Source organism: Struthio camelus, chromosome 2, assembly GCF_040807025.1.
Source record: "Struthio camelus isolate bStrCam1 chromosome 2, bStrCam1.hap1, whole genome shotgun sequence".
In the NCBI taxonomy this organism is placed as follows: Eukaryota; Metazoa; Chordata; class Aves; order Struthioniformes; family Struthionidae; genus Struthio; species Struthio camelus.
This window is the reverse complement of record NC_090943.1, coordinates 144,201,360-144,216,558: the sequence shown is the minus strand read 5'-3', so window position 1 is coordinate 144,216,558 and position 15,199 is coordinate 144,201,360. Positions and strand designations below refer to the sequence as shown.

At 34.7% G+C, this 15,199-nt stretch overlaps 1 protein-coding gene across 2 annotated transcripts in view; it reads left to right on the top strand.

Moving 5' to 3' along the window:
* The window catches only part of ZFPM2 (zinc finger protein, FOG family member 2), a 317,757-nt gene that overhangs the window by 50,578 nt on the left and 251,980 nt on the right, over positions 1-15,199 (top strand). For both annotated transcript variants that reach the window (XM_068932841.1, XM_068932840.1), the window contains exon 2: positions 14,827-14,985. In XM_068932841.1, coding sequence (XP_068788942.1) covers positions 14,827-14,985 — 159 coding nt within the window. The remainder of the gene's footprint in view (positions 1-14,826; positions 14,986-15,199) is intronic.

Genomic DNA, 15,199 nt, shown 5'->3' with positions numbered 1-15,199 from the left:
ATGTTTAATATCAGATTTACTTATTTGAAGATATTTGATGTTACAAGGGTTTCTGATATAGCAGAGTGATACAGCAGTACACTGAAATCATAGTACAAGTGTAAGTTACATTTAGGAAAATACTGTAGCTGCAATATACAATTGAATCACAATGCAAATGTAATTACTGTTACCATTACCTATGTCTATAATATGTTCACCGTCATGACACTAGGCGTCCCTAAGGAGTGGGTGGGTTGAAACCAGCTCAAGCCTGTTGCTCTCTTCAAAATTCTTTTGTTAGTTGTTCCGTTTTTATACTCTGTGTTGGGCTGAGTCATGTATACACTCCTCCCATGTTGGTCTGGCTAACTCAGGGAGACATGCACTCTCTTCTGACGAACTCTGTGAGAAACATTTACAGCATCAGTTGATCCACTCGACTGACATAGTCGTTTACCTAAAACAGAGGCCACCCTCCAGTTCCCTTTGTGTTGAGATAAAGTCAGCTTCCTGTGCAACCGTTGTGGTCAGTCACTCCCTGCACTCTTCCCTGAGCTTGGTGGGCACATCACCGAAGCCTGTCTCCTCTGAGCCTTCTTCCATTGTATGGATTTCCTGGTCAGTCACAAGGTGGAAAACATTTTCAGACCTCTTATTTGCTGTGAAAAAAGAAGTGGTGGTGGGTCATCATCACCAGAGCATCCAGTGGCCTCATTTGAAGGAGTTATATTGTTTCTCAAGTTGCTTCAGCAAAACAACAATCATGATTATTAAGAACAGAGGAGAATGAATTCTTGTTTTGAATGGAGCCTCATTGCTTTGAGATTTAGATTGCCTCAAAATAACACTTACCAGCCATCTGCTTTCCAGAGGGGGAAAAAGAATTTTTTTTTTCTCCTTACTGGAAAGGCTAGGACATAACATGCACCATTTAAAAACTCATTGTCTGGAAATGACATAATGACTTTGTGTTTTTGAATTATTAATTAGTGATTAACTCAGAAAACCAGCAGGTTATGCCAGCTCTAGGGGAAATGCAGTGTACTTTGTGCAACCTTGCAATTCCTACCACTGAGGAATCAAAAAGTAATAAAAAAGTGAACAGGGTTATTAAAGAAAGTGAGTACATTGTAACATGCACTTCTAATTTATTTTAAAATGTGCAATTGACTTATTTGTCTTATTTGTATTTTGGGGTTTATATATTTATATAAATACATATAAATGACATAACTGTAATTGTTTTTCACTAAATCCTATTGTGGATGAGATCCAGACTAAGGTATGCTTGCATTATGTCTCCCTGAGATGTGGTGATGAAATTCCTTTGTTTTTTTTGGTCATGTTTGTAAGATATACGTGCTGATGAGACGTGTTAGAAGTAATTCATTTTATTTTAGGTTAGCATACTGTAATACTGTTAGTTTTTGAAGGTCTTAAAAAAAAAATCACATCTTGTCATTATGATGCATCCTTGTAAGCTACAGCAATTGATACTATTGTAACTGTGTATAACTGACAGTCTTCTGGGCAAACTGAGATCTGAATAGCCACAGAAAAGAAACTATGCATTAATATGCTTTAGCAGTGGACTCTCTGGTTGAGGTTGCTTTACACTGGAGGAGGGATACTGTTAATGATTATTGTATGGCTGTTTTGTAGCAAAATAGTGCATTTTATTCCTGACTTTTTTCAGGTGATTTGATTTTGATTAAAAATATGCACTATTCATTACTGTTACACTCTAATCTAAAGATTTAGTTCTAATAATTTGTAACCCTCCAATTTTATTCTGCATATTGATGAACTCCATTATGGATTAAAAAGTACTGAGTGAATCTCCAGTAGTTATTTCAAATTTAAAGTTCCAAAGATGTAAGTAAGTAATTACATGATTCTATAGCTCTTACGTACTGTTAAGTTCTATATTTATTATCCTGGACAAATTATAAGATTCCCACCAAGCTAAATTGCCATTCATTGTCTAGCATGAGTCTGCTAGACAAAGAACATGATGAAATGTGTGCTTTAGCTTGTTTCTGACATCTGAACTTTCCTTTGCTGTTACTTTAGGACTACGTTATTTTAAGCATGGTGTCTTTTCCATGTGTGTCTGTTACATAACCTGTTAAATTTTAAGTTTTTCTTTTAATTATGTCACTGAGTTATTGATCATTTCAGATATGTTTACTTTTATTGAGGTATAATCCAAAGTAGCCCTGAATTCTACACACAAACTCTGTAGCTTTGATCACTTTTTTAGAGATCAACCCTGGGTTGTTTTTCTGGGGCTCATTTTTCTTTAGTATTCTCTGTCTTACATTCAGTAGAAAAGACAGAGGGGGAAAAACAATAATAATATGAAGCGAAATAGTAACTTGTGAGGGAAGTCATGATTCCGTGGTGATATCTGGACCTAAAAAGTCCAGATTCCTTTTGTCCACTTTTTTGATTTGATTGCATGATGACGTACAGAGATGAGAGACCAGTTAGGGAGGTCTGAGGAAATACAGCCAGAAACAAAAGTAGAGCATGAATAATCTGCAGTGACATACAAAAATAGAAAATATTAAATAAACAGAAGTGAAAAGACCCTTTAATTTTCTATGGCAGTATAGAGTGGCTTTGCTTTATGAGAAAAATGTGAGTATTGTGTCTTGAAACTGGAGATGTAAAATTGCAGCGAGTAATGAGTATGTATTCCTCTGATCCCTTAATGTACTTGATGTGAGGTTCCTCTTTCATCGTAGCTAACATGCTGGCCATTAAATAGACTGCAGCAGCATCATTAGCGGCTTCAAAGTGCTTCTGCTTGCATCACATTTTTTCTTCTAGCAGGTGAGTGAGAGCAGTGATTAGCAAATACTAATATCTGTCACTCGCTGCTCGTATGATTGCGTGCGAAGTTGTGTGTGCGTATTATAGGCCACAAGACTCTGCTGAAGTCTGAGGTATGGAATGAACTTTTGTGTCCTTCATTGTTCTGAAAGGCATTATGCTCTAAGAGTGACTTGGCTACGTGTAAGATTCCTGCTTGGGGTATCGTGTTTGAAATTGCTTTGCTGTAGCAGTGCCTGCTAAAGAAGACAAGCTGTAAAGAGAGGCTGCCTAGGTAACAGGTGGTATGTTACTTAAGTGTTTCAGATTCTTCAGATTAGGGCACAGCAAGGAGCCTCTGTTGCTTACTAATATCACAATATCTGGAGGATGGAGCTTGCTGAGAATCACAGGATTCTGAATCTCCAGGGAATTTCATAACGATTGTTCAGAGCAGCATTGATAGATGTTGTTATTTGACAGATGTTGATTGGTTGGTGTAGATGTGTCTGCTCCTTGTTCTATTGGTTAAGAAAAAATCCATAGGTAAGCCATAATGAAAAGGCAGTCTGAGTGTTATCCTAAAATTGGGAAATATGTACTGTTGCACCTTTCATTTTCATATGCTTTATCTGTGAGCTGGAGAATGCAAGAGGAGAGAGAGTTGCCTTTACTAGGGAGGAGAATTATCAAAACTTAGAATACCTTAGCTGTAGAAAACGATATGAGCATATGTTAAAAAAAATTACAAATATTTGATATTTCATTCTTTTGTGTACACCTCTGTTGGTATAAATATCAGTGAAGGATCTCATATATATAAAAAAACCCAAACTCAAATATTTGCTGTTTTATTCATATATTTGTATATGTACATAATGTTAGTAAAAGGAGAGCAGAATTAAGAAGCCATCTTCTTGCACAATGATACTTTTTTCTGTACTGATATTTTCTGAGTATTTTTTTTCTTTTTTTCTAAGCTTATAAATTTCAACTTTTTTTTTTCTTTAACTTAGTTGCCTAACTGAAGCAGTTCCTTTCAGTGGAATAATGTTTGCATCAATGTTAGCCATATATCATGTCAGATTGCCAGTAGTTTCAAAAATTATTTTCCAGAAGTTAGCTGACATGAATCATACAGAAAGAAGTGACGGGTTTAAAAACTGTAAAATAAACCATAATTCAGGGAAACAGCTTCAGGGGAATATTTCCATATAAGTAAACAGGGAATATTTTCCTACTAATTCTATGACCTTTAAGAAAACTACTGATGAACTACTGCTTCTTCAAGTACCATTGATTCATCTTTGAGAGCTTTATGCCCAGCCTACTGTTTGCTTTGTTAACAGTTACTTCAGGAAGAGCGGCGCCCTGTTGATGCTGTGGTGATTCCACGTCGTTGCTATGATTTTAGCAGAATTTCGAGGCAGGATACTCATCACCTTTGTTGTCCTCTTCCTCCTCTCATACAACTATAGAAGTATGCACAACAGTACCTATTATGGAGTTTTCACTCTGAAGCTGTTACATGATTGTGGGTAGCATTAGGACAGCTAACACAGAAAGTAAGTCCTTTTCTCACCCCACATCTTCATGTTTGATAAAATCTCTTTGAAAATTGGATCCACCTAATTTTTTTTTTGCTTTGGTCCGTAGCGTCCAAAAAGATGCAGTCTTGAATGGCCGTGGTGTCGTCCTCCCATAGCAAGCAATTTTAGAGAAAAGTCCATTGTCAAACTTGGAGGCGGTAAATGCTGCTTATAATTTAGTAAATGGATGATCAAAACGAGACAGGAACAGAGCTAGGACAATTAGTGAGTGCAATTTGTGAAATGAGCGGCTAATGTAACTTTTTTGTCATTGCTAGCACCTATTAATAGTTTCCAAAATCTGGTTTGTGTTGACCTCCAACTTCTTTCCCGTAGGAAGAGATTTCACCATGATTTGTTTTAGTCTTTCTGCAAGTACTTCTCTTTTCTTGCTCTTCTAGTAATAGAATAATGTTAATTTAAAAAAATGTCACAATGCCACACTAAATATTCTAGGCAGGAGGAAAGAACTTTTTAATAGGTGGTTTCGTTAGTTTATTGTTTATTAATAGGCACTGCGTGTTTAGGCCTTGAGCATGTCAGCAATTTTTAAGTAGGGGAACTTACATACGTGTACTACTTTAGTGAAAGCACAGTACAGAAATGTCATTTCAGTTTTACTGTGAGGTAAACTCCTGCCTAGGAATGACTTCCTTGAATTTGCTTTACATGAGAACTCTGATGCCTTGCCTTTGCTGTGTTTTCACTCTTAGGATAGCTCAGATGCATTAATAATATATGGTTAAGGTAGGCCTTATAAATTTGTCTTATTTATGCTACATGAGTTAAAAAAGAAGACATGGAAAGGGAATAAGTTTGAATACACATTTAATTGCAACAAGGTATTAATTACCTATTTTCTCAAGTTTTTATATTAAATCTGGCAAGAGTAACTGGTGAGACATGCAAAAGGACCAGAGCAGGCTATGTGTCTAACCCAGGTGAGGAACTGTTGAGAGTAAAGATCTGGCTTCCTCAGAGCATAAAGAAGCCTGTAGTCCGCTAAAAACCTATTGAAAATTGATAGGACTGAAGCTTCTAACTTGCTTAAAGATTTCATACGTTTCTCCTGCATATCTAGCCGTTGAGAATCTTTTAAAGTTTGGACCTAATTACTTATTTTACTTGTGTATTCAGGAAGAAAAATAACTGATGAACGTGGATCAGGGATTGTATGGTTCTGTACTGATGAAAAACCTGCTCCTCCTTCTTTTATAGTTTAAATCACTTTCCGTATTTCAATTACTCGGTTTACCCTAGAGCAAGAAGAGATGCTGTATTTTTTTCAAATGATGAGAATACATCATAATTAGTGCTACCAAAAAAAAAAAAAAAAAAAAAAAGCTTCCCAAGATGAAATTTCTGCTGTTACTTTTTGTCCGAAGACAAAACACTGTCACTAATTCTGGAAGATCCATATAACCTTCTGTTTCATTCCTTAGAGTATTAAAACATACTTTGCGGGATTTATTTTAATACAATTGCATGGGATCAGTTAAGTTTCTGCTGTATTCATACCCTTCACAGCTATGAATTTTGCACCCTTCTTGGCATCATAGTGCCAGGGAAGTCAGCTTTAAAAATTCCTTAGACCTTTATTTCTGAGAGTAGTTATTCCAGGACGAAATTGGAACTACTAAATCTGCTATATTGCCACTATCCACATTGTATCTTAATAAAGATTATTCCTTAAGGCATTTTAGAGAGACATGTGGAAAGGTCCCTACAAGACAACATTTTAACTACCAGCAGGTGGGAAGGTTTGAGGAGGTAGAGATTTTATAAGTTTCTTTCATAATATTCATAGTTCAAAACAGTTTCGTTTGGTCAATCAGTATGATAATTTATGATTACTTCTGCCAGTACATATTGTGTAATAACAGTACCACACACCACTTGACATCTTTCTGTATTCTCTCTCTGCTTATGTTCAGGTAGAATGGATAAACCCTCGCGTTCGTCTTCATGTCCTTTCTGATTTGTTTGTACCTTGCCAAACAGAACCCCCAACAGTAAAAGAACGGAAGTGAGGGGACTGGAGCTCTAACCGTGTATTTCTGCATGAGCCCCTACTTGAAAACTGAGGTTTGAGAATTGACTGTAAAGGTCTTACCGCTTATTTTTCTTGCACATCATTATTTTTCCATGCAAATAAAACTTCGGCTTTAATACTACAATCACATGTTTTGGAAATTAATATGTCCCTAAGCATGTTTTGAATGGTCAGTTTTTCAGCACTTCCCTTTTATTGGTTAGAAATAGTCTAGACTTGGCTCTAAGAGGAAACTAGGTATATAAATATGTATATATGTATAGCTGGCACTTGCCAGTTTTGTTGTGGCTTCTTGGATAATGCTAAGAGAAAAGAAGACAAGAGCATAAATGAAAGGGAAACTCCAAATTACTGGAACATTTAAAGGTCTTTGAAAAGTTTATATACAAGTACAGTTAATGCTGTCATGCACCAAAGTGCCAAAAGACCTAGCAGTGAAGAATATTAATCTGCTTTTATAAAATCAAAGGGTTCATATTTTTTGCTGTAAAGAAGTAATTTGAATAAAATTTGACCCCTTCTACAATAGTCTGTGGGTCAAATTGAACCTACTATTAAAATTCTCTAATATCTTTCTTGTATTAGCATTTCAAAACTCAATTTAAATATTCACAGAGCTCTTTTTTTTAATAAACTTAACAAAATTCAGGTAATTTCCTTCAACTTTCTTGATTGAAGGAAGGCAGAAGGTACAGATATAAAAAAGATGTACAGCTACGAGCAAAACCTGAAATCAATTATATATAAGAAATGACATAACACATGGAAAGAAATTAATCAAAAGGAAAAATTTCTGCTATATGATTTTCTTGGTCTGCTACCTGCAGGCAAGGAACGCAAATGAAAAAAAAAAATCAGCATTCTTCTTGCAGATAAGGGGAAAATTAATAAAAATGTTTCCTTCCTACCAGATCCCCTGATGCAACTTATGTTAAAAGTGAGTGGCTGCAGGAAGAACTTACACATTTAAAAATAACTCCTTTTTTGGCTACAAAAATATAGCTTATTCTTGCTGTTAAGTTCAATTACATCAGATTGGTGTGGATTTATAGTGTCCAAAGAGCTGCTCTTTTCCATTTCTTTTTCTATTAAGTTTGTCTTTAAATCATAGTCATAAAGTTTCCACCAGTCTGAAAGTGATAAATGGTTCATTCCATTAGGATTCCCCAATTAAAAGGCAAGGAATATCTCTCAAACTGTCACAAACTTTCACTCTGGACAAAGCTTTTGAAGTTCAACCATAACAAACTAGAGAAGTTTAATGGTGCACAGGTAGCACTGGACCTCTTGAATATAGCTATAAAAATGTTACAGGAATTACGGAAATAACTTTGTTAAGCTAAATAGAAAGCTCAATATACTGAAGAAGAAATCATTTCTTTAAAAGTGGGAGAGGTTTATTTGACAGGAACTGACCTTAAAAAGTATATGTAAGTTTTGCTAAACTGATATGCCAGTTAGCGCTCCAGTCACATAGTGCTAACAGCACACTCATAATTTTAAGGTGTTCCTACAGCACTTAGTTTGTTGGGACTAGGCATTGCCATATAATGCCAAACAGAAGAACTGTATTTAGCCATCTGTCTTGGTGGTTCTTTTCCATTCAGGTGAAAGTAGGTAATGGAAATATTTTCAGTTCTCAGAGGAGGGGAGATGCACTATTGTTTTACGGTATTAACCAAAAGCAAGGGGAGCTCAGTATTGTCTAAACAGTCATGGGATCATGTGACTTTTGCAGAGGGCGGGGGTAACGAGTTCTGTAGGAGAAGTGTTATTATCATTTTTCTTTTATTATTGTTTATTATGTTATCTGGAGATCTGTTGTGTGCTTCCATTTTTTTGAGTCATCTCAAAAAAACCTGCAATTTGAGGTGGTTCTTCTGAGAGGAGTATTGAAAGTCTCAGTGACTGAATAATATCTGGGAGGCCTATTGGTTAGATAGAAACTGAAAATTTAAATTTAAACTGAAATATTAATTCTATTTAGGCTGCTACGTTGCTATTAATGTTTTGATTACAGCAGCCTGTATTTTATTAGTCCATGAGTTCACACTGGTTGAGAATATAGAGTCTATTGAAATATTTGAGTCTGTGCACTTTAAAAAGTTCTACGAAACAAGAGAAAGCCAGTTTCCCAGAGGGGGAGCTTTCTGGTATTTTAATGGTAGTGTCCTCTAAGAATTTCTTCGCCCAAAGAAGGAGAAGCTGGGTTGTCTCTGCTGCTGTTGGGGTTGTTCAGATCATTGTTCCTGACTGAACTTTTAGAAAAAAGATTCCTAAGCATCTTCAGCGTGTGGACCCAAATAAAGTATTTGCCTGCTGCTTTTCTTATGTTATTGTTTGTATTTAGAATAAAATGTTTTTGTTGAAACAAGAGACAAATGAATTGATTTTTCCGAAGCTTGGCCCTCTCTGTTTGCAAGCATACAATGTCTCATACCGAGGTTTTACCATAAGCTAAGGATAGCACGTGTGTGGCAGCATGTTTTCTTAGGAAGTATGAGATGGATCACGCAGCACATGCAGTCATGTTGATCCAGTGAATTTCAGGCCTCTCTGTTTTACCAGAGTTGTTATTATTTAATGCTACTACTACTAATTATACTCATTAACCTCTCCCCAGCCATTTACTGTCAAGGATTGTAGGCTTTCTGAAGCATTCTTAATTGTTAAGAGGACTGATTTGTGTTGCTGCTCTGGGAATGTGGATGAATATTGGTAGGTAGGTAGGAAGCTAACCACTTAACATTTTCATGAGAGAATTATTTCAATGAACTTTCCCACAGCAGGATACAAGCATTTCAAGCACAAAGCACCGGACAAGAAAGCATGTAAGCATGTGCTTAATTTGCGCATGCATTTAAGTGGTTTCCTTTAGGGAGAAGTCTGATGAATTTGACTACAAGATATGATTACAGAACTTCCCTAGTTAAATGTTATTGAATTTCAATTATTTCATTAGGGTTACGGTACCATAAAACTGGAGTCATGTACTACTCTAGCAGGACTAACAAGCTCATGGGGTCTCAACACTCATATTTGTCTTCAGAGGAATGTTTATTGTTGCAAAAGCTTTTTGTGCTAAAGTGAATTTACATCCTCTTTTGTTGCCTCATTTTCACATTTTTCTACATTACTAAAATTCTTACAGTGACATTTATTTATTTGCTAAATAAATTTGCCTAGGTGTTCAGGTAGCTTCTGTTTCTTGTAGTATGAAGACTGCCACTTAGCTACCTATAAGTCTATATTTATATTTAAATATATGACTACTAGATTTCTTTTTTAAACATTTAATATATTATTAGTGCTAAAAAATATGTGCTTGAGTATCTCTAAATCTGGTACAAATCAGGGTGCTACAGTTGAGGTTTCCCCACACTGTGCTGTCAAGTGGCCTCAATCAGAAGTAATTTTCTCCATGAAGGCACATGCGACTCACTCGTCAGCCTCTCCTCAGTAGATACTGTTATTTGTATCAAATTATATATGGCAATTTTTTGAAGTGGATTGCTGTGCCCACTAAGCCGTATAGGTTTCTGCTGCATTCACTCCTTCAATGCTGTCACTAATTGTACTGCTTTCTACTGCCTCTTGCTAATTATATTTTATTTTTTATTTAAGAAATTTTTATTTGAAAAAAAACTTATTCATGGTTGTATGGATAAATACTGATAAAATTGAGTTAGTACCAAGTGAATAGGTAAAATCGATACTACCCCCCTCCCCCCAAATCTGTTGTGTAAAACACAAATATTTGGTTGTTTTATAAAGGAAATACTTTTCTCAGGGCCTCATACAAAGTCTAAGATGAAGTAATGGAGACTTAATTTGCCTTCAGTACCTCATTCAAGATCAGAAATTAAGCCTTTTATCTAGTGAATTTGGAAATTCTTAACTGCTTATCATGTATCTAGCTAATCTAAAGCATTGGAGATTCCCCTCTCCTTAGATTACATCAAATTCTTTTTCAAAGTGCTAATAGGAAAAGAATTGTTGAAAAGAGAATAGAAGACAAACATTTAGACTATCTCTCTGGAATTAACTATTCAGTTAAACTCTTACATCTTCTGAGTTGGAAATGTTTCTTTTTATTTTAAGAATTTAATCATATCACAGGGCTGTTTACTGTTAGATAACTCTGACGGATGATTTTCAGTGGTAGGAATCATTTGGATTTGCATTGTTGTGTCATTGTTGCATTGTTTTGTTGTCAATGTCAGACTTGATTAAGTTATTGAAATACATTTTTCAGCAGAACAGGGATGGGACCTTGATCCTGTCGCAGTTGAAATAAACATTAGTAACATATAAGCAGATATAGCATGTGTGCCATAGCTGCTTAGTAACATGATAGGTGCAAGTAATGGGTGTAATACAACTAAATTAAAGCAACAATTAAAAAAAAAAAAAGTAGGTAAATTTTAGTACTAAAGTAACTGATTAAGCTGCATGCAGACTGTGGAAGGTAATATATTAACAAAATTAGTAATAACGGGCTAAAAAAGCACTATCAGAGAAAACAATTGAAATAAACATAGTTGTTTTTAAAAACGTATTTATTTTTGTCTTTATGTCTCTATATTTTTAAATCAGGCATAAAACTGAGCAAACATCGTATATGTTGTCCCCTAGTTAGGGGGGTTAGGAAACCCTGAAAATCTACCTTTACATTTGTGAACCAGAGATGATAGTACGTTAGCTGACTTGATTTACTGATAGCAAGGAGAGGCTATGTAAAAAACTTAAATGGACAAATTAGGCAAAGATGAAAAGTTTGGAAAGTTTGTGTTAGTGCCTTAGTCAAGAATATGTAATTCCATACAATTTTTATTGTGAGATTTTGACAACTTATTTTTGTTCAAATTCAATGTCTACTTATGTGTGAATAATTAGATGAAGTCATCAAGGAGAGATAGTTTAATCTGTTTATATTTCCTAATAATAAGCTTTTGGTTTCACTGCTTTCTTTAACCCAAGCATAAGTTTGAGTGATAATTAAAAATAGCTACAAAATCCAAGCATGAATATTTCAGCTTACATGAAACTAGCAACCAAGAAATATTTAATTTTGCTATTATCCTTGTGAACTGGTCTTGTTGATGTTGAATAATGCCTTATTCTTTAGTTATTCTATGAGAGTTATCAGTTTATAGGCCTGGACATGCTATGAATGCATTTGAACACTTACAAAGTAAAAGACGACTCAGCATGAATAAGACAGAATTTGTCTGAAGGATCACTTTGTAGATGGATTAATTATACAATGCTACAGCATCATGAAACCTAGAAATAAATTTACACATTGACCCCTCAATTTCAACAGAAGTCATGATGGTTTTTAGGAGCCCAGCATCTGATGTCAGCCCCTCCGGTAAAACGTTACCTAACAGCGTGATGTGCGTCCGTACGTGACTTGGTAAACATGTATTTTTTTTATAGGTGCTTGTGGGTTGACATATACAAAGTAAAAACAAATAGATGTATGCATACATCTGGTTTTGTCTGGATGTGACAAAATTTACATTTAAGCATCCAAATGCTTACACAAAATAAGGAAATGTTACATGTATGTTTGTGCATAAGATTCATCTATAAAAGCACTTGCTAATAACTTTTTAAATCTGAGATTTGTTAAAAAATAAACTCCCAGCCCTCAAAAGGGACCATTTTTTGAACCTGTGCTGCAGAGGTGGTTTTTACATTGTTTTCCTTCTGCCTTCTTGGAAATGGAAATTATAAGGTGTGTGTTTCCATGACTGCTACAAATGGAAACATACTGACTACACTTCTGTTATCTTCTTAATTTATATATGGTAATTATTGCTTGCTGATTACATGCTGGTGACCTGATCAAACAAACTGGCTTTCTGGTCTAGAAACAGACCTGAATATCATATATACCCGCCAACTAGATTGCTTGCATGTATATTGTTTTTAGTTTATTTTTCAAGATACTCTTTGAAAAAGTTAATTTATGACAAAAAAACAAGTCATTCATCAGGAAGTCAGCTTTCACTGAAATGTTGGCTGAAGCTTATATTTTTTCCCAAATAAAAAAATGTGAAAAATTTGTTAAAGGCATATGATTCTTTTTTGTACGATGTAGAACATATTTATCTATGCTTATACATGACTGAAACTTGCATTTCCTGTTATTAGGAATACACATCAATAAATGTCTCTACGGACAGTGTCATGTGCTAATAAAATCGTGAGAGCTCAAAGATATTTTTTGATAGTCTGTTACGTACCCTTTGAACTTTACATATCAGATCAAGTAGGACTATTTTTGGTTTCAAATATTGTTTCCCTATTTGGTGAGTAGTTAAAAAAAAAAAAAAAAAAAAGTCTTCATATTTGTATTCTGTAGTGCTGCCATAATCTTCAGACATAAAAGTGTATGAATTCTTCCTGGTTTAATTTCATGATGGGTTTATGGAGATTTATATAAATCTTTACAAATTTAAAAAACAAATCGCCTTTAATAATTAAAATAAAGAAAGAGAGATGCAAGAATAGACAATGATATCTATCTTACATAATTATTGCTGTTTACATTATTCGGTTCATGTTTTTATCTCTGAATTGAAACTGAACACCTGTAAAGTGTCCAAGTTGCTTATATTTAAATGCAATGCATTGCTGGCAGTTCTTCCCATGTACATTAATGCTTTGTTCTCCACTCAGTGTAGTAGGTTAACCACTCTTCATTCGGTGTGCGTATTGCTGGATTTTCTCCCAACGTAGCTAGAAAGTGCAATTAACAATAATGGACACTCTGATAGCAGGGAAACTTAATTTCTTCAGCCATAATAATAGCACCTTATTTTAAGAGATATATTGTTGAATGATGACTAATAGTGGTGAGTATGCGTCCACAAAAGTGAGTTCATTTGATCAGATTCTCAGCTGACCTAAATAGTCATATTTCCATGAAAGATAGTAAGCTATATTAATTTATGTAATCCCAGCTGGGAATCTCAATCAATTTCAATAAAAAGTAACCATCATATTCCTCTGAAGCAAGAATTACACAACCTAGCCTAAAGTGAATTTTGCTGTTTTAATAAATTTAGGTAGTCACTGATTCATAATAAATTACATAAAATTAGAGTGTAGTCAATATTTGACTTCTTTTAAAAATTTTATTCCTCTCTTTTCATTGAGTGCAACAGAATCATTTATGTATTGTATCACAGCATAATAGAATATATAGGAATAGTGTATTTAATAGTGGAAAACTATCATATAAATACAAATTACATTTTTTTTCATTAGCTACCTAGCTTTCCTTTCTAGCAAGAAATGCTCAGTCAATTATAGATGAGGCTGTGCTTTCACTGGAGAGTGAAATATGTAATTTTTTTTCAAGCCTCAACCATGTATAATGAAATATCTCTTTTGAAATCCAGTCTAAAGATGGATTTTGAAACATACTGACATTTAATAAAATCTTAGTTAAATCAAAATATGTTCAGTCTTTTCAAATTTCTATCTAAATTTAGGGTAGAATTCTGCATCTGCACAAGAGATGTCTTTACCACATAGTTACTATTAACCAATGACTGTAAAATGTGTATATAAGAAAGAAGAATTTTTAATTTTTGAGTACATTCCAATTGGTAACCTAGGCATTATGTATTATAGATCTGCCAAACGCTCTCTCTTGAAGAGGATCTGTAGGAATAGGATGTGTAGGTAACTAGAAGAATCAAAGACCTCAGGCTGCTATTTCAAATTCAGACTCATGCCCTGCTTCTGTAACTGGCTTATATTTCTGTAGCCTTCAGCTAGTAGTTTAACACAATGGTTCTTTGGCCTCTGAAATGAAATAAGTCTGTCTGAAACCCATCCATTGACTGGCAGTTTATTAAAGAATATAGTAAATTAATATGAAACTTTTAAAAAACCCTTTCAGGTGCTGGCTGAAGCAAAATAGCAGAATACGTTGAAGTTTATACTGTCAGTACCTCTACAGTACTTTACTGATGTCAGTCCTGTTACCTCTAGAAATCTGTAAGGGGGTAACCTATTAAGTACTGTAATTTAGCATAAAAAAAAGACAAGATGGCTTTTACATATAATTCTGATTTCCATTATTAAAACTATTTAACACTAAAATCTGATGAATAACAACAGAAACATATGCAAGTATTAGTGACAGCAACATTTTGCTTTTTCTGATTTTATCTAATCAGTTAGGAAAACAGTCACTTTTTATTTCAATTTCTGTTACATATTATTTGTTCAGTTCTAATAAATGCTGAACACAGCAGTGGAAGGAAAAGCTAGCTCAAGGCCTCCAGTTAGGAGTTCACTAAGGTTTTATTTCACGTTGTCCTGTTAGATGGTTTGCCACAGTGTTCCTGATTCTTTTTAAAGGGCCCCTCGAGGATGCCATTGAGGATGAAGAAGAAGAATGCCTGTCTGAGGAAAACGATATTATCTCTAAAGAAGACTTTCCATTGGAGGGAAGCTTCTCTGCAGAGTTTGAGCCTGAAAATCTGAGCTGTGAAGAAGTGGAATACTTTTGTAATAAAGGTAATCATTGTAGTCCACCTTTTGAGGCAGTACTGATGTAACTATGTCCAACTGGTCAAAAAGATTTTGTGGTTTTTAACATTTGGAGTTCAGTCTGCAAAGGGGTTAGTATTTAAATGTGATGGAAGATTCCCTTTTCAGGGAGGTGAATCATCCTGCCTTTAATGTTATTCTCCATTAATGTTATTTTCTCTTTATTTAACTGTATAGCAGA